This window comes from Pelobates fuscus, chromosome 11 (assembly GCF_036172605.1).
Source record: "Pelobates fuscus isolate aPelFus1 chromosome 11, aPelFus1.pri, whole genome shotgun sequence".
NCBI classification, from domain to species: Eukaryota; Metazoa; Chordata; class Amphibia; order Anura; family Pelobatidae; genus Pelobates; species Pelobates fuscus.
The window spans coordinates 82,832,082-82,855,510 of NC_086327.1; the positions used below are offsets into that span (position 1 = coordinate 82,832,082).

The 23,429-nt window shown below is 40.6% G+C and overlaps 1 protein-coding gene across 1 annotated transcript in view; it reads right to left on the reverse strand.

Annotated features, from left to right (window-relative positions):
- The window catches only part of LOC134577811 (sacsin-like), a 28,091-nt gene extending 22,010 nt beyond the window's left edge, over positions 1 to 6,081 (reverse strand). Inside the window, 4 exon segments of the mRNA XM_063436710.1 lie at positions 2,312 to 2,458; positions 4,106 to 4,217; positions 5,144 to 5,226; positions 6,036 to 6,081. Of these exon segments, the coding sequence (XP_063292780.1) occupies positions 2,312 to 2,458; positions 4,106 to 4,217; positions 5,144 to 5,226; positions 6,036 to 6,063 (370 nt within the window). The 5' untranslated portion in view covers positions 6,064 to 6,081.
- Between the last annotated feature and the right edge of the window lie 17,348 nt (positions 6,082 to 23,429).

Sequence of the window (23,429 nt, forward strand, 5' to 3'; positions counted from 1 at the left end):
ATAGGGTCAGGAACACAAACATGTATTCCTGACCCTATAGTGTTAAAACCACTATCTAGCCCCCTTTGCCACCCTAAAGATAGTAAAATCTTACTTGTATTCAAGTCTGAAGCTGCTGCCTCTGCATGTGAACTTCCTCTGACATCAGCAGAAGTGGTAGCCTGATCCAATCACAATGCTTCCCCGTAGGATTAGCTGAGACTGACAAAGAGGCAGATCATTGGCAGAGCCAGCATGATTCAAACACAGCCCTGGCCAATCAGCATCTCCTCATAGAGATGAATTGAATCAATGAATCAATATGAGGAAAGTTCAGTGTCTGCATGCAAAGGGAAGAGATACTGAATGTTTGGATGCATTTTAGGCAGCAATGACCCAGTCAGGATCTCAAACAGCCATCTGAGGAGTGGCCAGTGAAGTTATCACTAGGCTGTAATGTAAACACTGCATTTTCTCTGAAAAGACAGTGTTTACAGCAAAAAGCCTGAAGGTAATGATTCTACTTACCAGAACAAATTCAATAAGCTGTAGTTGTACTGGTGACTATAGTGTCCCTTTAAGTAAAATAAATTTGGCACTTCGGGACTTCGGCAGGGCTCTCTAACCCTAACCCCTAACTCTACCCCTGTCATCATTCACATAGTTTTCCCTCCCTCTCTTCTTTTGCCACTTTTACGAAATCCGAAGCACTTCGGCACTTCCAAAATTCGGCAATCCAGACATTAGATTGTCTGAATTGCCTTAAATTCGTCCAACTTCACATTCGGAACGAAACTAATTGCACATGTCTACCCTTTTTCAATATCTTCCATATGAAACAAACATTTTAAAAAACATTCATATACTTGCATTAATCAGGTGACTTTCATCTGTTAGCTTTAGGTTTTAAAAAAGAGTGCAAATTGCAGGGGCGGAGCCATGCATTGAAAGGGGCAGAGCCAAGAATTAAAAGCAGACGGACGCACAAGTAAAGGGCTCCATGCTAAACAGTGATTATAACGCATCAATAGCCAGATATACAGCCTGGAATTACCTAATACTGCAGGTCTGCTCACCATGGGTCGTAAAACCAAGAAGCAAAAACCCAACAAGCCCAGATCGGGCATGAACATAGAGGATTTATGTGATCAAGATGGCCTCCGACCTCGACACATACTCTGACTCCTCACGGTAGACAGAGGTAGCGCTGCCTTACTCACCCCAACAATCTCTCAGGCGGTCCCACGAGGTGCAGACTTGGCTCCGGCGGCAACACTGAAAGGCATGTTAATAGAGCTACAGAAAACCATTCAAGCAGATGTGGCTTCACTTAGAGCAGACCTCACAGGCCTGGTGGGCAGGCTGGGAGCTGTGAAGACTTCCACAGAGTTGCAAGCTCGGAAAACCATAACCCTTGAACAACATTTAGTCTATAAGCAACGCTTTGCCACGTTGGAAGACATGAGGCGCCGCAACAACCTCAAGATTAGAGGTGTACCAGAGGACATACTGGCAGAGGAGCTTCTGCACATTGTGCGAAGATTGATGGTGGCCTTACTACTCCCAAAGCAGGCCAAGAATGTTAACCTTGATGGCATTTTCCGAATACAAAATTAGTTTTCCCCTTATACAATCAGAAGAAAAAGAATGTTGTTTTGGCCGAACCTAATTTTTGGCCAGTATTTCATTTGGTTTGACCAAAATGAAGGTAAAAATATGCACACAGCTAAGCCACTGACACCACAGAATGATCTGAACTACAAAGTAACCTGCATTAGAAAGAGTGAACACCAAGGGGGACATATGGTAAGGGTGCCACTACCAGTTTGCTTTTTCTCTAACCTTCTGAAGCCAGCTTGTGCTGTCGGGGCTGAGCTGTGTGTCTACCTTTGATATGGAAGTCTTTCTGGCATAAGGGTGTGTGTAGCTATGGAGGGAGGCTTACGGTGCAGTATTGTGCAAAACATTTTTGTGTGTGCAAAAACTATAAATTTTTAGGCATGCAAAAAATACAGCATATTAATGAGGACAACATTAATCAAAAGCATTCACGTTGTATTAATGCCTGGAGTGTCCCTTTAACTATGAGTGTAAGGGACGTCAAAGAAAAAAAAAATTGTTTCAATTCTCCACAATTCCTGGTTAAGTGAATAGACACATATTGACCAAATTTAGCCTTGTAAGAAAACACAATAGTAGCTTCACTTTTTGGTTCTGAGTGCGGTTATCATAATTCATGCTTTTGACATACAATCACAACTCTTGCTGTCTTTACACTTTACATGTGAATCCCTGATCAAATCCCTGTTCAGTAACTGACAATTACACGTACCGGTGATGTGATATACAGAGTTGAAGCCTAATCCAAATCTCCCAACTGTATTGGGATCTTTGCGTTTGAGACTGTTTCCTGGTTTCTGGATTCCCTCCCAATCACCATCTGTAAACATCTCATTGTTGTATGCCAAAAGAGCAGGACCTAGTTAAAGAAACAGTTAGTAGTGATATTGTAAAATAATGGCTGGAATTGGTAGGCATTGCAGTTTTATTTCTTGATTATATATCTGGATCCACACGGTAGTATTATTTTAATATATAAACATTTCTTGAGGACCTTTTAGGTGTCCCAAAAACACTAATAGAACAAATAGTTGTTGTTTTTTCTCAAGCATGCATTACATACAAAAAAAAAAAAAAAAGCACGCACACACAAAAGAGGATACAATAATAATGTAGACAAAGCAAGGATATTAATGTGACAGCAGCATATATTTAAACTGCAAACATTCAGGGTTATTCACTCAATTGTGAATTATTTAGATTATCTAAATATTTAGATTATCTAAATATTTCAAATAGCAGGCTAAAAAACGGTCAAATTTAGTGTTAGTTTGAGCACAGTGCTTAAAGGAACCCAAACATGTATTCCTGACCCTATAATGTTAAAAACACTATCTAGCCCCCGGTCACCCTTGTAAAATCTAACCTTTTTTCCAGTATGCTGGTGCTGGCTCTCTTGATGATCTCAGCCAGTCACAATGTTTTCCCATAGGAAAGCATTGGATTGACTAAGATTGTCAATTCTAATGATCTCAGGCCAAGTAGGCAGGCCGGGGGCATAGCCAAACAAAGCCCTGGCCAATCAGCATCTCCTGATATAGATGCATTGAATCAGTGCATCTCTATGAGGAAAGTTCAGTGTCTCAATGCAGAGGGTGGAGACACTGAATGTCAGTGCTGCACACTGTGCAGCACTAACTCAGGAAGCACTTCTAGCAGCCATACTGGAGGTGTCCCTAGGCTGTAATGTAAACACTGCCTTTTCTCTGGGGGAAAAAAACTGTTTACCTCAAAAAGCTGTCAGGGACTGACTATTCTCACCAGAACAACTACATTAAGCTGTAGTTGTTCTGGTGACTATAGTGCCCCTTTAATTCTCTGTGTTTGTATTTGCTTCTGTATTGCACAGTCAAATTAGGGCTACCACCCACCCCTTGTGTGCCTTATTAAGAATGCATAAGTGTGTAGGGGGATCATAAAAATATTACTTTCTGTTTTAATTAGACATTTTGCCATTTAACAGAAAGCAGCAAGGTGAATTGTTAGTGTAGGACTCACCTAAGAGGTTGGCATTAATGAAGTAGGTGCACTTTACTAGACATTGGCGTGGTACTAAAAAACGGTTATTTAAAATGTGCACAGGCATATGGGATAGTGTGCAGGTAACTTTTGGGGGGTTTATTACTATGTATTTAAGCTTATAAGTACTGTAGCCATTGCTGTCACCCAAGAGATGTGGCACAGAGCTTAATCTTATGTGTAAAAATAGACAAATAACCAGCTCTGCTATGTTGGTCTACAATTTTAAATTACGGTAACAGAAAGTTCCCTGCAAATCACACTTTTACAAAAACCTCTGTTACCATATATAAAGTACATTGACTAAAATAGGTTTTTCAGTTACATAAAGGACTGTCAGGTGTTCATGAAGCCAATGTAAATATCTTGGGATTGACCTCTCTTTACAAATCCATCCACAACCCAAAACAAACCATTAAAATTGTTAGAAGGCATGCAAGAAAAATGCTAGAATAAAACTAAATTACTGGTTGCATTTAGGTTTTACCTTGGATGCTATGGAGATCTTTTGAATAAAGGGACTCAAAACCATATTGTCTTTCATCGTAAATGAAAATTACTTCACTGGCTCTGGCATCATCTGCATTCTGGATTAATTCCTACAAATCAATGGAAACATTTTTATCAAATCATATCAAATATTGTGTGCTCCATATGGGTTCTCACTAGTCACCCTCTACCTCACTAGTCACCCGCTCCCTCCCTCTGTCACTATTCACCCCCTTCCTCACTCTGTCACCAGTCATCCCCTCCCTCCCTCATCACCCCTCCCTCACTCTGCCACTAGTCAACCCCTCCCTCTCTCTGTCACTAGTCACCCCCCTCACTGTGTCTCACCCTCACTGCCACCACTCACCCCCTACCTCTCTCACTCTGCCACACGTCCCCACCTCCCACACTCTTCCACCTGTCACCCTCTCCCTCATGTAGATTTAAAAAAATATATATATATTCCACACCCCTGCATATGCAGACACACACTAATGCTCAATACACATATGCATTCACACAGACACTATATACAAAAAAGCACATGATGTCATCCAGACATGCACAAGTGCATTCACACAGACACAAATACAAACATGCATTGATACGCAGGTCTTCACAATATACACATCCAAAGCAATGCTGTATTATATAAGAGTTATATTTAACATTTATTTATTGCACATATTTTTGGCCTTCAAAGGGCCTGGGATCTAATTTTGCCCGGGTGCTCTCAGTTTTGCTCTCAATATTGCATTTTTATTCCCACTTATTTAGAATATTTTTTTTCCTGAGTATCATTCTAAATACAGTAGATTTGTTTTCAGTAAGGGGACTTGGAAATACATTTCAGTTAAACCAGTGACTATTAAATATGCTAATCTGGTTGTGTAGCATGTGAATTGTGTCTGTTTTTGCAGTCTTCTTACTCTTATTGTAATTATCTACATTCAAAAACTTTTTTTTTTATATTGAATGAAAAAGAAACAAGTCATCAATAAAATATTTTGAAACCATTAATACTTATCTGACTTACTTTCAGAATCTGTCCCCCATCAGGATATTTTCGTAATATATTCTGCAACTGGACCAAGAATGGCGGGGCCCTTTGGAAAAAATCTGTACGCACAATTATTTTTTATTAGGAATCTGAGTATAATCGCATGGATCGATTAAATGCAGCACTAGTTAAACATATTTTGAAAGATGCATTTAAAGCTAAGGTTAGAATTAGGAAGGGCTTAGCCTTAGGGTTGTTTACAAAACGGAGAATTTAAAGTGAATATAAAATTTAAGGCCAAAGAAGCTTAGAAAATGCTTACAGTTTGGCTATTTCCACCTAGATTTTAAAATTCAATGTAAATGTGAGATCTGCTATTTCATGCCTCTCACACCTGAGAACCCCTTTAAAACCAGAGTCTGGTGGTGAGATGCGTCAGAATTCTTGCCTCGTGGAGCAAGACCATGCGCTAGGGCTGAATTTTTCTCTAGTGTGTGGATCAATAGTTTCAAGACCATGCTACAAAGCCGCTCTGTTGGGTGATCAGGAGAAAAGTTTTTATAGTTTGTGAATGTGACACGAGTGATATATTTAGATATATAAATTATTATTGGTATTTTCAATATTACGAAAGAGGGAAATTTAACAATAAATAAGACAATTACAAAATGGTACAGGAACAATAGTTAGATGAGGACCCTGCTCAGACCAGCTTACAGTCTAGAAATATATATATATATATATATATATATATATATATATAACTCAATGGATTTGTATTTGTCAACTCCAAGCTAAAGTGCAATCTCTGACTTTCTATGATGACTTGAGCAGCTGCCAATAGGACACTGTGATGGCTTGATGCAGATAACTTTGCTGTATGCACACAGCCATACTGCTGAACAATGGCTGCATTAGTGCCACTTACCCATAACGTTGTTCTTTTCTTTACTCATTTCTTAGTGGATTCTGAAAATACAAATAAAAACTAGAAATATTTCATTTAAGTGAAAATTCAGAGTGAATTTCAGATTTAAAACCAAAGGAGCCAAAATGGATTTTTATTTTTATTTTAATTTATTCAACTAAAATGTTATTAAGAAAGGAAGGTCACTCTAACCTAGAGGTAAACATCTTTCAGCATAAGAACATGGAAATGTGAGAAAAATTCTCCACATTAATTATTTCACCGTGATATTTCAAATTGACCATGTATATATTAGGGATGTGCATGGGCAAAAAATTCGGTTCGGTACTTCCGAAATTCTGGACTTCTGCAATTAGATTCCCTTAATTTTCCCTCCCTCTTCTGTTTTGCCACTTTTCAGAAATCAGAAAGCACTTTGAGACTTTGGCAATTCGGACATTCGGAAGCATCCAAATGTCCTAATTGCCAAAATTGCAAAACGAATTGCACGTGTCTAGTATGTATGTAGTTAGCTCAGTGGAAGGAATAGACGGGTGCCTGGTGTACTCCCAGTAAGTTGACAAACAGTTCTTAAGTGTTACTTGATCTAGGAGTGGTTATTATGCTTGGAGTGTTAATTCAAAGGGACACTTAAGTCACTAGAACAACTACAGCTTATTGTATTTGTTCTGGTGAGTATAATCATTCCCTTTAGGCTTTTGCACTGTTTTGTTTTTTTCCCCAGGGATAAGGCAGTGTTTACATTGCAGCCTAGGGATACCTTCACTGGCCACTCTTCATATGGCTATGAGAGCGGATTCCTGTGGCAATGCTGCATAGTATGCAGCACTGACATTCAATGCCTCCACCCTCTGCATGGAGACACTGAACTTTCCTCATAGAGATGCATTGATTCAAAGACAATGACAAGCTCAGCCAATCCTGTGGAAAAGCAAGCATTGTGATTGGTTTAGAGAATCACATCTGATGATGTCAGTCAAGCAGGCAGATCAGTGACAGAGCCAGCAGCAAGAGACTTGAATACAAGTAATATTTTACTATATTTAGGGGGGGGGGGAGAGGGGGGGTGCTAGATGGTGATTTAAATATTATAGGGTCAGGAATACATGTTTGTGTTTCTGACCCTATAGTGTTCCTTTAACTCACCAAAATAGCCCTGAAATTAGACCGAACTTCTCATATATTGCTCAGACACTGAGCATTGAGGTATTCCAAAATGAGCCCTGATTCAAAGGAATACAATGTTCCATATGGTTATGCAAGCAAATAGTGCTTAATTATTATAAATACATAAAAACAGGTAGCTTTTTTTTTTTTTTTAATTCTTTATTTTTGTGTGCATAGATTATACAGATAACATTTTTCTGGCCATGCCACAATAGCTATTGCCAGGAATTTAGTTGACAGGTAAATACAATGTAATGGCATGAGTAACTGTGCACATTTTTTAAGGTGTAATACCAAACATCAAACAGATAGTACTAGTAGAGTGTTGTTTGTCAGTAGTTGAGAAAATCTCCATAGCTTAGCAGGTTATCTATACTGACGTGTGTGTGCCCTGGGCACTGAGTGATTGGCTCTAGTGTGAACGTGTTAGCAGATTATTGGAATGCCTCAAATTCAATGTTTTATACGTTTGTACATTAGGGTTAAGTTTGGTGACGCTTGTCATGAGTCAAAGTGGGTGCCTGAGCCCTAATGTTTGCTAGTGTGGCATTCTAGATTGTTTTCCTCGCTTAATATAGTGTGTCAAGCATGCTTTGTGGGTGTAATGCAGTGCGTCTGGCTGAGCACAGTTGAAGTTAGTAATACTATGAGTGAGCATAGTTCAATGTCCCTGGGTTCGAGCAAAGTTGCATGAGTCCACTTAAGTTGAGCAGGGTTTGTGGGGTCGTCTGTGCTTGCGTCGGCACCGAGGCTGGCCAGCGGGAGGGTCTCCTGTGGCTCTTGCTGCTCTGCGTTTGCCTGGTGAGTGCTGCTTGTGACCTGGTGGTGCAGTTGTTAGTTGTCCTGCGCTGTTCGTTGGCTTGTAGCGGTAGTCGTGGTTTCGTGGGACAGGGCAGGTAGGGTGAATCATGTCTAGCAGGATGCAGGGTGGGTGTCTCGCTGTTCCCTCTGACTTGTCTTGTCAGGTTTGGCAGTGCTAGGGTCTAGGGACCTCTGTGGATCTGCTGTATAGGGGCGGTTCAATAGGGTCCCGTTTTGTGGATTCCCCTTAATACTTGCTCACAGCCTGTACCTTAGTCTTGCCAGCTTAGTTCTGCAGCAGAGGCCTGGGTTAAGCTATCCTGGTGGTCTGGTGATGGTTTCCCCCCACTCAGCTTGATCGGTCCAGCAGCTCTCGCACATGGCTGGTGTGCGGCGGCCATTTTGTTGATTGTCGCCGGTGAACATTTCTCGCCAGGGCGGGTGATTAGGCCCCGAGGTGACCCACTGCTTGATGCCCTTGCAGACCGGGATGACCCCCCCGGTCCAGAGGGGGGGGGGGAAGCACGACCCCGGCCGGAGACCCGAGAGAGCGGCCGTCTCAACCCGGCTCAAGCTCCATCCAGCTCCGGGCCCCAGTCGGGTTACTGTCGGCACCTGGGTAATCAGTTTCCCCGATTTGCCCCAGCTCCTGGGGGCCAGTGCGGATTTGGCGTGGCTTGGTGGTCCCAGTTTGCCTCCAATTTGCGCCGTCTGTTGGGCCCTGGAGCGGGAGCTCAGACGAAGCGCGTCTGATCCCGCCGGCGGTCAGGCCCCGCCCCCAAAAACAGGTAGCTTTTAAATGAAACAGTGACCTCCCCAGTCCCCAGACTTGCCCCATTCTGATAAACCTTGGGTAGCAGTGAGAATGATACAAAACCTCCCAATGGGCTCTTGATGCCGGGACATAATTACCGTCTGTGTTGAGACACCAGGACAGCTCTTCTAATAGGAACAATCCTGGTCAAACCAGGATGTCTGGTAACCCTATACAAAACGTTTATTTTCAACTGTTGTTTCAAATGTATATAAACAGTGCAATTTCCTTGTCAATCAGTTTTAAACTATTCCCAATCTCGCTGTATCCCTTAACTCCACCGGGGGAAGGAATAAAGGAAATCCTAGGATATAAAGACAATCCTAACACTTCATGTCACAAAGGGGTTAATACACTCACATTTGTTCAAAAATTTCAACATTTCAAACAATTTTGGCTGGAACCTTCTTGCAGAAAATTGAAGGGACACTATAGTCACCTGAACAACTTTAGCTTAATGAAGCAGTTTTGGTGTATAGAACATGCCCCATGCAGCCTCACTGCTCAATCCTCTGCCATTTAGGAGTTAAATCCCTTTGTTTATGAACCCTAGTCACACTTCCCTGCATGCGACTTGCACAGCCTTTCATAAACACTTCCTGTAAAGAGAGCCCTATTTAGGCTTTCTTTATTGCAAGTTCTGTTTAATGAAGATTTTCTTATCCCCTGCTATGTTAATAGCTTGCTAGACCCTGCAAGAGCCTCCTGTATGTGATTAAATTTCAATTTAGAGATTGAGATACAATTATTTAAAGGACCACTCTAGTGCCAGGAAAACATACTCGTTTTCCTGGCACTAGAGTGCCCTGAGGGTGCCCCCACCCTCAGGGTCCCCCTCCCGCCCGGCTCTGGAAAGGGGAAAAGGGGTAAAACTTACCTTTTTCCAGCGCTGGGCAGGGAGCTCTCCTCCTCCTCTCCGCCTCGCCGGCTGAATGCGCACGCGCGGCAAGAGCTGCGCGCGCATTCAGCCGGTCGCATAGGAAAGCATTTACAATGCTTTCCTATGGACGCTTGCGTGCTCTCACTGTGATTTTCACAGTGAGAATCACGCAAGCGCCTCTAGCGGCTGTCAATGAGACAGCCACTAGAGGATTAGGGGGAAGGCTTAACCAATTTATAAACATAGCAGTTTCTCTGAAACTGCTATGTTTATAAAAAATTGGGTTAACCCTAGCTGGACCTGGCACCCAGACCACTTCATTAAGCTGAAGTGGTCTGGGTGCCTAGAGTGGTCCTTTAAGGTTAATTACATCTGTTTGAAAGTGAAACCAGGTTTTTTTTTTCATGCAGGCTCTGTCAATCATAGCCAGGGGAGGTGTGGCTAGGGCTGCATAAACAGAAACAAAGTGATTTAACCCCTTAACGCCGTTACGGCGTTCTATGCCGTCGCGGCTTTAAAGGGCTTTAAAGCCGTTGCGGCGGCATAGAACGCCGTAACGGCTTGCAGCCCTGGAGGTCCGGCGGTACTCACCTCCGCCGCGATCCTCTTCTGGGGGGCTGCCTCAGAGCCCAGGCAGCCCCCCCACGGCAAATCAGGCCCCCGGGGGCCATGTGATCGCTCTCGAAGAGCGATCACATGGCCCCCTATAGCTGGCTATGGATCTGCCAGCAGGGGGACTGTCTAAAATATTAGACAGTCCCCCTGCTGGTAGGTAGTGTAAAAAAAATAATAATTAAGATGTTATAAAATAAATTAAATATGTCTGTTTATATATATATAATATATATATATATATATATACATATTATATATATGTAACGTCATACGTAATGTATTTTAATACTAATATAAGTATATATATTAATATTAAAATACACTTAGAATGACGTTACATATATATATAAAATATGTTTATATATTATATATAATAGATCTACATATATATTATATATATACGTATAATTACAATAATAAATAAATAAAATTAAATAAATAAAATATTGAAACAAAATTTAAAATAAATTATATATTCATATGTAATTTCATTCTAACTGTATTTTGTTATTAATATATATATATTGGAAACAGAATACACTTAGAATGACATTCTATATATAGCTATCTATATATAAAATACAAATAACCGCAAATATATATATATATATATATATATATATATATATATATATAGAGATAAATACATATAATTACATAAAAGATTACATTAGTATACACGTAGAATTTAAATACCTATAAATGCATATATATTAAAATTCTACGTGTATATTTAAGTAATTTTTTAACATAATTATGTCATTTGATTAATTAAAATTTGATTGACATGCCTGACAACACAGGGAGAAAGTGCATAGAATTTAATTCACAAGCACTATATTTGACCCTGTAACTCTCCAAGACACCCTAAAACCTGTACATAGGGGGTACTGTTTTACTCGGGAGACTTTGCTGAACTCAAATATTAGTGTTTAAAACTGGTAAATTGTGGGGGCGGAGCCTGACCGCCTGGCTGTAAAGACGTGGATACCACAAGCTCCTGCCTGACGGGCAGAAATCGGGGTCACAGCGATGGCTACAAAGCCCAAGAACCCACCAGGGTGCACCACCCACAATGGGGGTGCACCACTGAATCGAATGAACCGACTCCGAAACCCGTCGGGGCCGGGTGAGTGGAACGCCAAGTGCGGCCTACCAGGGCTGGAGACGGGAAGAGGCGGCCGCTCTCCCCGACACTTGAGCCCCCAAACGAATAAGCTGGTCTCCGATCCCCCCCCCCCTTTGGACCGGTGGGGGATATCCCGGTCCCAAACGGAGGAACTGACCAGATCTGGGGACGGACTAACAGGCTACACCGTCTGCAGAGGAGCTGAACAGCAAAGCGAGGTCAAGATGGCCCCTCAGCGAAGGCCCAAGACGCAGAGCCCAACACATCCCCTGGAGGTTTTTGATCGGACCTGCAGGGGCTTTTGGACAGCACTTTGCGGACGTGGACTGGCCTACCATTTAGCGGTAAAAACGGTGGCTACATGGCTACGCCCCACAACTCGCCGCCGCCTATATGACTTCCTACCTCTAGCCTCCAGAGCAGCCATCCGGCTGCGTAGACGCCTAAACTCTTCATGGCGGGAAACAGCGCCAAGACACTCGGGCGCACCCACTCGATTCCACACGCGCAGGAGCCGGTTCCTCGAGCAAGCACTGAAAACAAGCAACTCACCTGTTCCAAAAGTCTACGATCGACGAAGCAACACCCTACCGACCCGAATCCAAGCCGCAGGCCGCGATGCTACCTACAGGCACCCCTGGCGGTTCACTGCCGGAACGACATCGCAGCCTTGGATCAGCAATGAAGGGGCCTCCAACAACATTACCCGAGACATCCCTGCACTTGGTATAGGCTGAGGCGCCCACTGCTGTGCCTACAAGCGGACATGCCTTACTGAGCAACCTGGGGGCATGATGCTTCTGCTGTTGACCTGACTGTATATTACAAGTGATTAATGTTTGACCGTATATTTAGCCTGGAGCAAACCTCCATTTGGCAGTTTAAAGATTGCACATGCAACTAGCCCTAAGCACTGCTGCAGTTCCTAACCGTTCTATGTCAGTTTGCTTTTGTTGCCGCTAACTTCCAATGTTTCTGCATCTTGTTGGCAATTGATAATGCACATGAATCTATATGCTTACTCAAACTTGCGAAGATAACATGCTGTATATCTATGCTCCCTTAGCTTGTAGACCTCCACGGCTACTGGAATAGCCGGTAATCCTATTACTACATGCAGAACACATAGGCTTGTTGTTTAGCCATGTTTTTTCACTGTTAACATACAAGGGTGTATATTCATGCCACATCACACTTATTATACCTGCTATCATAGATCAGCATTCCTACACCATTATATCTTTTACCTGCAAAGCCCAGAATGGCGTAACCGTCACCTACTCCCAGACCTAAGCTAGACCTGGCATGACATACTAGGCTCTAACGTTGCTATAAATATACATCCCTCACTTAAGCATAAGTTAAGCGACACTACATCAAGGGTCCGAAACTAAAGCGACGACGTATACTTTAATTCTTAACCTCAAGCTACTGTTACTAAACGTTAGAATAATTCATTAGAACTAACCAGCATGTACCTAGCCTGTTTCAAATACCAGAGCTTGCATTACTACATTTATTACTCAAAGTGTTATAAAATCTATGCTGAAGCCTGTTTCTTTAACTTTAAAAAAAAAAGTGCAATTGTCCCTCATGCCATAACACTGTACACAAATGTTTGACCACATTAACCCCTTAAGGACCGCTGACGGTTCAGGACCGTCAGCGGTAAAACGTGCGTTTGGACCGCTGACGGTCCTGAACCGTCATAACGGTTTTGGGCAACTTACCTGATCGCCGTCGGTCCCACGGCGGCGATCAGCTCTCCTCCCGGTCCAGGGGGACTGCCTGTCTGCCCGGGCAGTCCCCCCTCGGCAGATCAGGACCCCACGGCCATGTGATCACTCGATCACATGACCGCAATAGGGGTCCATGTGTCTGCCTGCAGGGGGACTGTCTGTGCTGACAGGCAGTCTCCCAGCAAGTGAAAAATCATAAAATAAAGTTAAAAATAAAAACAATCAGTGTAAAAAAAATATATAATATGTATATATATATATATATATATATATATATATATATATATATGATATATATACATGTATTATATCTATATATACCTATATATAATATATGTATATATATATAATGTCATACTAAGTGTATTTTTATATTTATATATACGTATATTAATATAAAAATACACTTATATTTAAATTACACACGAATATATACAATATATATAATAACTATATATATGGTATATATATATATTATAAAATACAAATAATATGTTAATAAAAATAAATAACAAAAAATAAAAATAATTTTTAATAATTAAAAAAAATTATATATATATATGCAATTTTGTTCTAACAGTATTTTGATATTGATATATATATATATATATATATCAAAATACACTTAGAATGTAATGATATATATATCTATGTATAAATAAATAAATAAAAATAATACGAAATATACATATGTCCACATACATAATTACATAAATAATTTCATAAATATACACGTAGACGTCAAATATATAAATATGTATATATATTAAAATTATACGTGCATATTTATGTAATATTTTTACCTAATTAAGTAATTTTAATGATTGCAATTCGAGGGACCTGCCTGCCAACCCAGGCCGAAAGTCCAGATAATTTAATTTGCTAGCACTGTGTTTAACCCTGTAACTTTCTATGACACCCTAAATCCTGTACATGGGGGTACTGTTTTACTCGGGAGACTTCGCTGAACACAAATATTAGTGTTTCAAAACAGTAAAACATATCACAGCGATGATATTGTCAGTGAAAGTGAAGTTTTTTGCATTTTTCACACACAAACAGCTCTTTCACTGAGGATATTATTGCTGTGATATATTTTACTGTTCTGATACACTCATATTTGTGTTCAGCGAAGTCTCCTGAGTATAACAGTACCCCAGATGTAGATGTTTTATAGTGTTTGTGAAAGTTACAGGGTCAAATATAAGGCTTGATTTTACTTTTTTTTTTATTGAAATTCGTCAGATTGGTTAGGTTGCCTTTGAGAGCGTATGGTAGCCAAGGAATGAGAATTATCCCCATGATGGCATACCATTTGCAAAAGAAGACAACCCAAGGTATTGCAAATGGGGTATGTTCAGCCTTTTTTAGTAGCCACCTAGTCACAAACACTGGCCAAAGTTAGCGTTTTTTGCATTTTTAACACACAAACAAATATAAATGCTAACTTTGGCCAGTGTTTGTGACTAGGTGGCTACTAAAAAAGACTGGACATACCCCATTTTGAATACCCTGGGTTGTCTACTTTAAAAAAATATGTACATGTTAGGTGTGTTTCGGGCATTTATGACAGATAACGGTGTTACAATGTCACTATTGATACATTTAAAATATATATATATTGAAACAGAAATTTCCTACTTGTATTTATAGGCCTATAACTTGCAAAAAAAAAGCAATAAAGCATGTAAACACTGGGTGTTTTTAAACTCGGGACAAAATTTTGAATCAATTTAGCAGTTTTTTTCATTAGCTTTTGTAGATAAGTAAAAGATTTTTCAAGTAAAAGTCCAAAAACATGTTTTTTTTTTAATTTTTCACCATATTTTTTTTTAATACAATATATGACATAATACAAATAATGGTATGTAAAGAAAGCCCTTCTCGTCGTGAAAAAAACAATATATAACTTGTATGGGAACCGTAAATGAGAGAGCGGAAAATTACAGCTAAACACAAACACCACAAAAGTGTTAAAACTGCTCTGGTCCTTAACGTACAAACATCGCAAAAACAGGCCAGTCCTTAAGGGGTTAAGCTTGTAGATGCTGTTGTGGCACTACCAGCCTGTATGTTATTACTTTCTTGCACATCAAAATAAAGAATTTAAAAAAAACAAACAAAAAAAAAAACTGGTAAATTGTATTACAACGATGATATTTTAAGTAAAAGTGAAGTTTTTTGCATTTTTTACAAACAAACGGCACTTTTATGGACTATATTATTGTTGTAATATGTTTTACTGTTTTTAAACACTAATATTTGTGTTTAGTGAAATCTCCCAAGAATAACAGTACCCCCCATGTACAGGTTTTATGGTGTTTTGGAAAGTGAGAGAGTCACATATAAGGCTTGCATTTAATTTTTTTGTCATTGAAATTTGCCAGATTAGTTATGTTGCCTTTGAGACCGTATGGTAGCCCAGGAATAATAATTACCCCCATGATGGCACACCATTTGCAAAAGTAGACAACCCAAGGTATTGCAAATGGGGTATGTCCAGTAATTTTTAGTAGCCACTTAGTCACAAACATTGGCCAAATATTAGTTTTTTGCTTTTTTCACACAAAAACAAATATGAACGCTAACTTTGGCCAGTGTTTGTGACTAAGTGACTACTAAAAAAGGCTAAACATACCCCACGTTCAATACCTTGGCTTGTCTACTTTTTCAAATGGTATGCCATTATGGGGGTAATCCTCATTGCTGGGCTACCACACCGTCTCAAAGGTAACATTACTAATCTGGCAAATTTCAATTTGAAAATGGAACGTTCTATATTTGACCCTGTAACTTTCCAAAACACCATAAAACCTGTTAATGGGGGGTACTGTTCTACTCGTGAGACATCGCTGATTACAAATATGTGCATTTTTTTGCAGTAAAACCTAACAGTATTATGACATTTACAGCTAAAATGTGAAGCGGAACTACAAATTTAAAAAAAAAAAAAAATTCTCAGTTTTTTAAATTTTATTCCTAATAAATTATCTTTCATATATGAATATTTTATATGAAATTAAAGCCCTGTTTCTCCTGAACAAAATGATATATAATAAGTGTGGGTGCATATAATATGAAAGAGGGGAACTACGGGTGAACAGACATATAGCGCAAATTCCAGTTTTTGTTTACGTTTTGTTTTGATCAGAACGTGTACTATTGACTCCGTCCTGAAGGGGTTAACTCCTGAATGACAGTGAATTGAGCAGTGAAATTATCTATACACTAAAACTGTTTTATTTAGCTAAAGTAATTTAGGTGACTATTGTGTTCCTTTAAATCACTATAGGTTATTGCAATACTTGTGAGTGGAGTATACTTAAAACAAACATCCCAAAGTAAGATAAAACTAAAATTATTTTAAAACAAATATATTAAATCAGAGGTGCATAACAACAAACTTCATAAAAATAGCTTAATGTTTTAATATGAGGTCAAATAACATATTTCAAATAATTACATTTCTTGCACAGGTTATCAACACTTGAAACGATCGATAGTATATAAATGTTATCCAACAAAGTCTTAAAAAAAGAGCTGAATTGTTTTATTCAAATATCTTCATATCATTATATAAATATTGTAGTCGTTTCTTACCAGGATCTGGAAAGGTTACTAGTGATGCATGTCTTCGTTGTTCATAGCAACATTCTCTGCCTCTGAACTGACTCAGCAACCCATTTTATACCGTGCTGCTTATCGAGTGAATGGAGAAAAAAAACTGAACAACACTCCCTCCCAAGTTTCGTTTCCTAAAATGTTATCGCACTGAAATAGTTTCGTTTCATCATTTTTTCACAATGAACAGGCATGCCTCGAAACAAAAAGCAGAACTGTGGATAGAATTTAAAGGGATATAGGCAACAAAACAACTTTAGCTTAATGAAGCATTTTTGGGGTTTAGATGGTGCCCCTGCAGTCTCACTATTATTCAATTATCTATCTTTTAGGAGATAAATCACTTTATTTATGCCTTCTCTTGACTGTGAGTTACATAGCCTTTCTAAACGTTTCCTGTAAAGAGAGATCATTCTACAGGGTTATTTTCTAAAGTGAGAATTCAAAATAAATTTTTCATAACAGAGTTTGAGAATTTTTCCTGTGCAACTAGTTAGACCTTAAATTTAAAATTAACTTTGAATTCTCACTTTAGTCAATAACCCTGCTAATTTTTAAACTTGCTTTATTGCACAGTCTACTTGAAGTAGATTTTCTTATCTCCTGCGCTGCTAATAGTGATACCGGAGAAACTGACGGAAGCCAAGCACAGAGAGATGGACACAGGTTTCTTCAGGAAGGAAGAGATTCTTTATTGGATCACCGATCGGGACTCAGAGGGACTAGCGTCACCAAAATACAGCAAAGTCTGAGTACTGAATACATAGAGTACATTCCTTATATAGCACTGTAGCTCCTCCCACAATTAACTACACCCACACATACCCTTAACCTATTTAATGAATAGAGTCTAAATTCATCCATCCGGTCTAACCACGTGGCTCATCTGATACAAAGGAGAGGGACGCGTAATTCCAGTTCTTACATTCCTGCACCTGGTCAGTACAGTGATGACAGTATCTTAGCTACGTGTAATTAACCAACTGATACTACAAACACATATACATACATATGCCTTGTGGCAATCTTAGCCTGCTAAACTTGTATTTTACTGGAATTACATCACATTCCCCCCTTTGATGCCTCTGATATTTCACAATTACTTGAGGCATCACTTAACCTTGGTTTGCATATACCTCAGGTTACCATGAACCAGACCAGACTTATCTTATGATGTGAATCTTCAACATTCATCTTCTTGCATTGGTTCTCCCTGATCTAGAGCCTTATACTTATATATCGCCATTATCTGTGCAGCAGCCTTCCTCTCTGCTATACTTCCTATCAGGCTTTGCACAGACCTAACTACTAAGGGTATAAGACACGGTAGGAGTAGACACAACAGTAAAATCAGTAGGACTCCACCTACCACTGCCTTAAGCCCTCCAAACCACTCATACCAGCTACCAAACCAACTACTTGGATTGTACCCTTTCCATACCTGAGTAGGCACATGCGCTAGTTTAACCATATGGCTAGTAAGCTCAGCTATTGCTTGCCCTTCGTCATCTATTTGAAGACAGCAATTACTTAGGTTAAACTTCCCACATACACCTCCCTCTACTGCCAAAAGGTAATCCAAGGCTAATCTATTTTGGTAGACTGCTGTCCTCATCCTGGTGTTATGCTTCGCTAGAAGATTGAGCGCTTGTGATGTCTCATTTGTGATAATCTCAACCACCGCCTGTAATCTTATAATACGGTTGAGCATATAAATAGGGGTTCTATAACCAAAGGTACCATCCTCAGCCCACGTGGCTGGCCCATAGTAATCTATAATACGCTGGGGAGGCCATTCATCATCTTCCCAGGCGCCTATCTCTATGGGTCCCCTTTTCTTCCTATGATTCACATCATACACTTTAACACCTAAAGTCTCACCTGTTTCAATCGGTAACAAGAAGAAGGATGGTTTGAGCATACCCAACACACATGCCCCTTCCCAGTCCTGTGGCAGCTCCGAATAGGCTTTCTTACCACAGATCCAGTACAAATTTGCTGGGGCTCTCCAAATAGATGTGATGGATAGATCAAACCACACATCCTTTAAATTGGCATATCTAGCAAACGGGTTAGATGGTTCTGAGACATTTGAAGCCGACCACCAAGTTGTATTCTTTGTATCATCATCATAAGCTTTTTGCCCTAGACAAGTTAATTCTCCTACAGAAGTATTATACATTATTCCTTTCCTTGCTATGCAAACATAACCTATGATGGAGGTCTTTAATCTCCACTCAGATTTACCTCTAACACTCATATGATAATCGGCTTGTGTAGATATTAATTGGTCAACTGCCTCAGAACCGGACATTACCTCCTTTGCTTCCCAAGGCCATTGGTCTCCCATGTTAGTACCTCCACACACATAGCAGTTGGTAACATTAAGACTACCGGCAATACTTTCAGCTAAATCGATGAACAGGTTTTTAGCATTATGGGGGATCTTATTATCTATACTCATCTCTTCGTAAAAGGAATGGTATACTTGATGAGTCTGGGAGGATACCGTATCAGTCTCTATCCCTATAAATAATATTGTCCCAGGGTCTAAACCCGTCCCGTATATTTGAAACCCAAATAAATTTCCATACTTATCTAAGAACTTGTCGGGGTTATTAATGAGTATATGGACTGGGTTGCATTCCATAGACTTACAATAAGGGCTAGTCGGCAACTTAGTCACTATCATGTCTTTGTCTACTGTCTGTCCCCAAGTTGCCCACCCCACACAAGACCAATATGGGCAAAAGTTATAATCTCTATTTGGGCATCTAGGACTTACATATTTATTTTTGCTACTGGGACAAATATATTTATCGTTAGACCCATACGTCCTCTCCCATCTAAGATCCCCACATACATTCCACGGCTTTCTACCACTCGATATCGCTTTACACGCATCAAATAGCAGAACACCCGAAGAATGTACGGATTCTAACACCGTTTTATTAATTAGGGTCCCCTGAGGATCTCCATTCCTGAGAGTCAACCAAATTGTACGAGGCTGATACTCCGGACTGAAGCACTTAGGTTCTCCTACTCCTAAATGGCACACACTATAATCTATATTTAAGTATCTACATCTCGATACATCTCCTTTACATTCGTATTGTGAATGCCAAATTAGGGTTTGGGAAATATGGTTACCTGTTCTCGTAGTCTTAATGCATACCTCACAGCTAGGAGTGTCGGTACCTCTACCTTCCTGAATATAAAAACACATATAAATAAACACTATCAAAAGCACATCTTTCGCCGTCATCCTCAGTCTTCGTCCGTGCGATGGCGCCTCAGCTTCCAGGATGTGAGGGGCTGCAGGGAATGGAGTTCTGCTCATCTTCACAGGTGTCCCTTCGAGACTTTCCTGGCTTATACACTATGTGATGGTAAGCGGACAGGCTTTATTATGGCCTTCTCACTCACACCTGTAACAATAAAATTTGTAATCCACAATAATTCCTCGTTACTCCGACTGAGTAGTGCATTTTAACCGGATCTTGCAGGGATTCTCTGGATCTGCTGTAACTTGCCAAGAATCGACTGCTGCTGGTTTAACCCTGGAGTGATGTATCCACGGAGTCACTTCTGCTACTTTTATTGCTGTAGGGGTAGACAAAAGAACAACATAAGGACCTCTCCACTTGGGCCCTAACGGTACATTATTCCACTCTTTAATCCACACTTGATCTCCTGGATGATAACTATGAACAGGGGGATAAATATTCACAGGTAATCTATCTTGTACCCATTTCTGTACCTCCTCCATAGTCTTACCCAACTCTACAACCTGCTGCCGGGTAATTCCTTCTCCCAACTGACTCAAGTCCCCCCTTAAGTTACCAAGTACGGGAGGTGGTCGCCCATACATGATTTCAAAAGGAGAGAGGCCCATCCTTCTGGTAGGGGTACTGCGGATTCGCAATAAAGCTATGGGTAAGAGAACGTTCCACTTAAGTTGGGTTTCCTGACACATTTTAGCCAACTGGTTCTTTATAGTTCTATTCATTCTCTCTACCTTACCAGAACTCTGGGGTCTATATGCAGTATGAAGCCTCCACTTTATACCAAGCATATGAGTCAGTTGTTGTAGGCACTGGTGAACAAAAGCTGGACCATTGTCCGATCCTATAGAACAGGGTAGTCCATATCGGGGTATTATTTCTCGTAGCAGGAATCTCACAACTTCTCCTGCTTTCTCTGTACGAGTAGGACATGCTTCTACCCAGCCTGAATAGGTGCACACAATTACCAGCAGGTAACGATGTCCACCCGATTTAGGCATCACTGTAAAGTCTATTTGTAGATCGGACATGGGGAGTCCCCCCATAAACTGAACTCCTGGTGGCTTTACTGGTCCTTGTCTTGCATTATTCTTAGCACACGTTACACATCTGCGTACAATGGCCTGAGTCAAGTTGGACAATCTTGGTATGTAGAAATGTTTTCTAAGAGATTCTTCAGTACGGTCTCTCCCAGAATGTGTCCCGTTGTGATAATTTTGGACAATTTCTACCGCTAGCGATGCTGGTATAACTATTCTTCCATCTTCTAGCTGATACCACTTGTTCTCCAGATACTTTCCCGGTTCAGTCTTTAACCACTCCTCTTCTTGAGCTGTATAAACTGGAGTCCATTGGGACAGTGGAGTTGGTATAAGAGCAGCTATATGCCCTACATACTCCTGTCTTCCTGATTCAGCAGCACGCTTAGCTGCACTATCTGCCATCCGATTTCCCTTGGTTACATCACCATCTCCTCTCAGATGCGCTCGACAATGTATGATACCGACTTCTTTCGGCTCCCACACTGCTTCCAATAGTTGTAGGATTTCAGCTGCGTACTTGATTTCTTTGCCTTCTGAATTCAGTAGTCCTCTTTCTTTATACAAAGCTCCGTGGGCATGAGTGGTTAAAAACGCATACTTAGAGTCCGTATAGATATTTACTCTTAAACCTTCAGCCAATTGTAACGCTCGTGTTAGTGCTATTAATTCTGCCTTTTGTGCTGATGTTCCTTTCGCCAGTGGCCGAGCTTCTATCACCTTGTCTATTGTTGTCACTGCATATCCTGCATAGCGGATCCCTTCTTTCACATAACTACTGCCGTCGGTGTAATATTGAACATCGGGGTTCTGGATGGGAAAATCACGAAGATCTGGTCTACTTGAGAATACTTCATCCATTACTTCCAAACAATCATGTTGACTTTCAGTAGGTTGTGGCAAAAGGGTAGCTGGATTTAAGGTGTTTACAGTCTCTAAATGCACTCTTGGGTTTTCACACAACATTGCTTGATACTTGGTCATACGGCTATTACTAAACCAATGATTTCCTTTGTAATCCAACAACGTCTGTACTGCATGTGGGACTCGTACATAAAGTTCTTGACCCAGAGTGAGTTTATCGGCTTCAGCTACTAGCAGGGCGGCTGCAGCTACGGCTCTTAGACAAGGTGGAAGTCCGCTGGCCACTGCATCCAGTTGCTTAGACATGTAGGCAACAGGTCTTTGCCATGATCCCAAGTACTGTGTCAATACTCCCACAGCCATTCTTCTTTGCTCGTGTACATATAAGTAGAATGGTCGTGTGTGATCAGGTAGACCTAATGCTGGGGCACTCATCAAAGCCTTCTTCACATCTTCAAATGCCGTTTGCTGTTCTTGGGTCCATAAGAAGGGGTCGTGCTCTGTACCTTTGATAGCTGCGTACAGAGGTTTTGCTAGTATCGCATAACTGGGAATCCATATCCTACAGAAGCCTGCTGCCCCCAAGAATTCTCGCACTTGTCTTCTATTCTTGGGTATTGGTATTTGGCAGACAGCTTCTTTTCTCTCTGGCCCCATAATTCTTTGACCTTCAGAGATATGGAATCCTAGATACTTGACAGTTGGCAAACACAACTGAGCCTTCTTTCTAGACACCTTGTATCCTGCCTTCCAGAGAATGTGTAGTAGATCGTGCGTTGCTTGCTGACAGATTTCTTTTGTAACTGCTGCTATCAACAAGTCATCTACATATTGTAACAATACACACTCTCCTGGGATGGACTCGAAATCCAATAGATCTTGACTTAGGGCTGAACCAAATAGGGTAGGTGAATTTTTAAACCCTTGGGGCAGTCTTGTCCAAGTCATTTGGCGTTTTGAGCCCGTTACAGCGTTCTCCCACTGGAAAGCGAAAATACATTGACTTTCTGCGGCAATTCGGAGGCAAAAGAAGGCATCTTTGAGATCTAAGACTGTGAAGTAAGTAGCCCCGCCCGGAATTAAAGCAAGCAGGTTATATGGATTGGGTACAACTGGATGTATACTAACAACCGCATCATTGACTGCTCTTAAGTCCTGCACAGGTCGATACTCATCTGTGCCGGGCTTTTGAACAGGCAGCAATGGGGTGTTCCAGGGGGAAGTACAGAATTTTAGGATACCATACCGTATGAACTTATCCAGATAGGATTGGATGTTCTTCTTAGCCTTCTGCGGAATGTGATATTGTCTTAGGCTCACTGGATAAACCCCATGTTTCAGTTCAATTTTTATTGGTGGAATATTGCGGGCCAGTCCTGGTGGGTTGTTCTCTGCCCAAACTCCTGGTATGTTAAACAATGTCTCATCACTCCTAGGGTT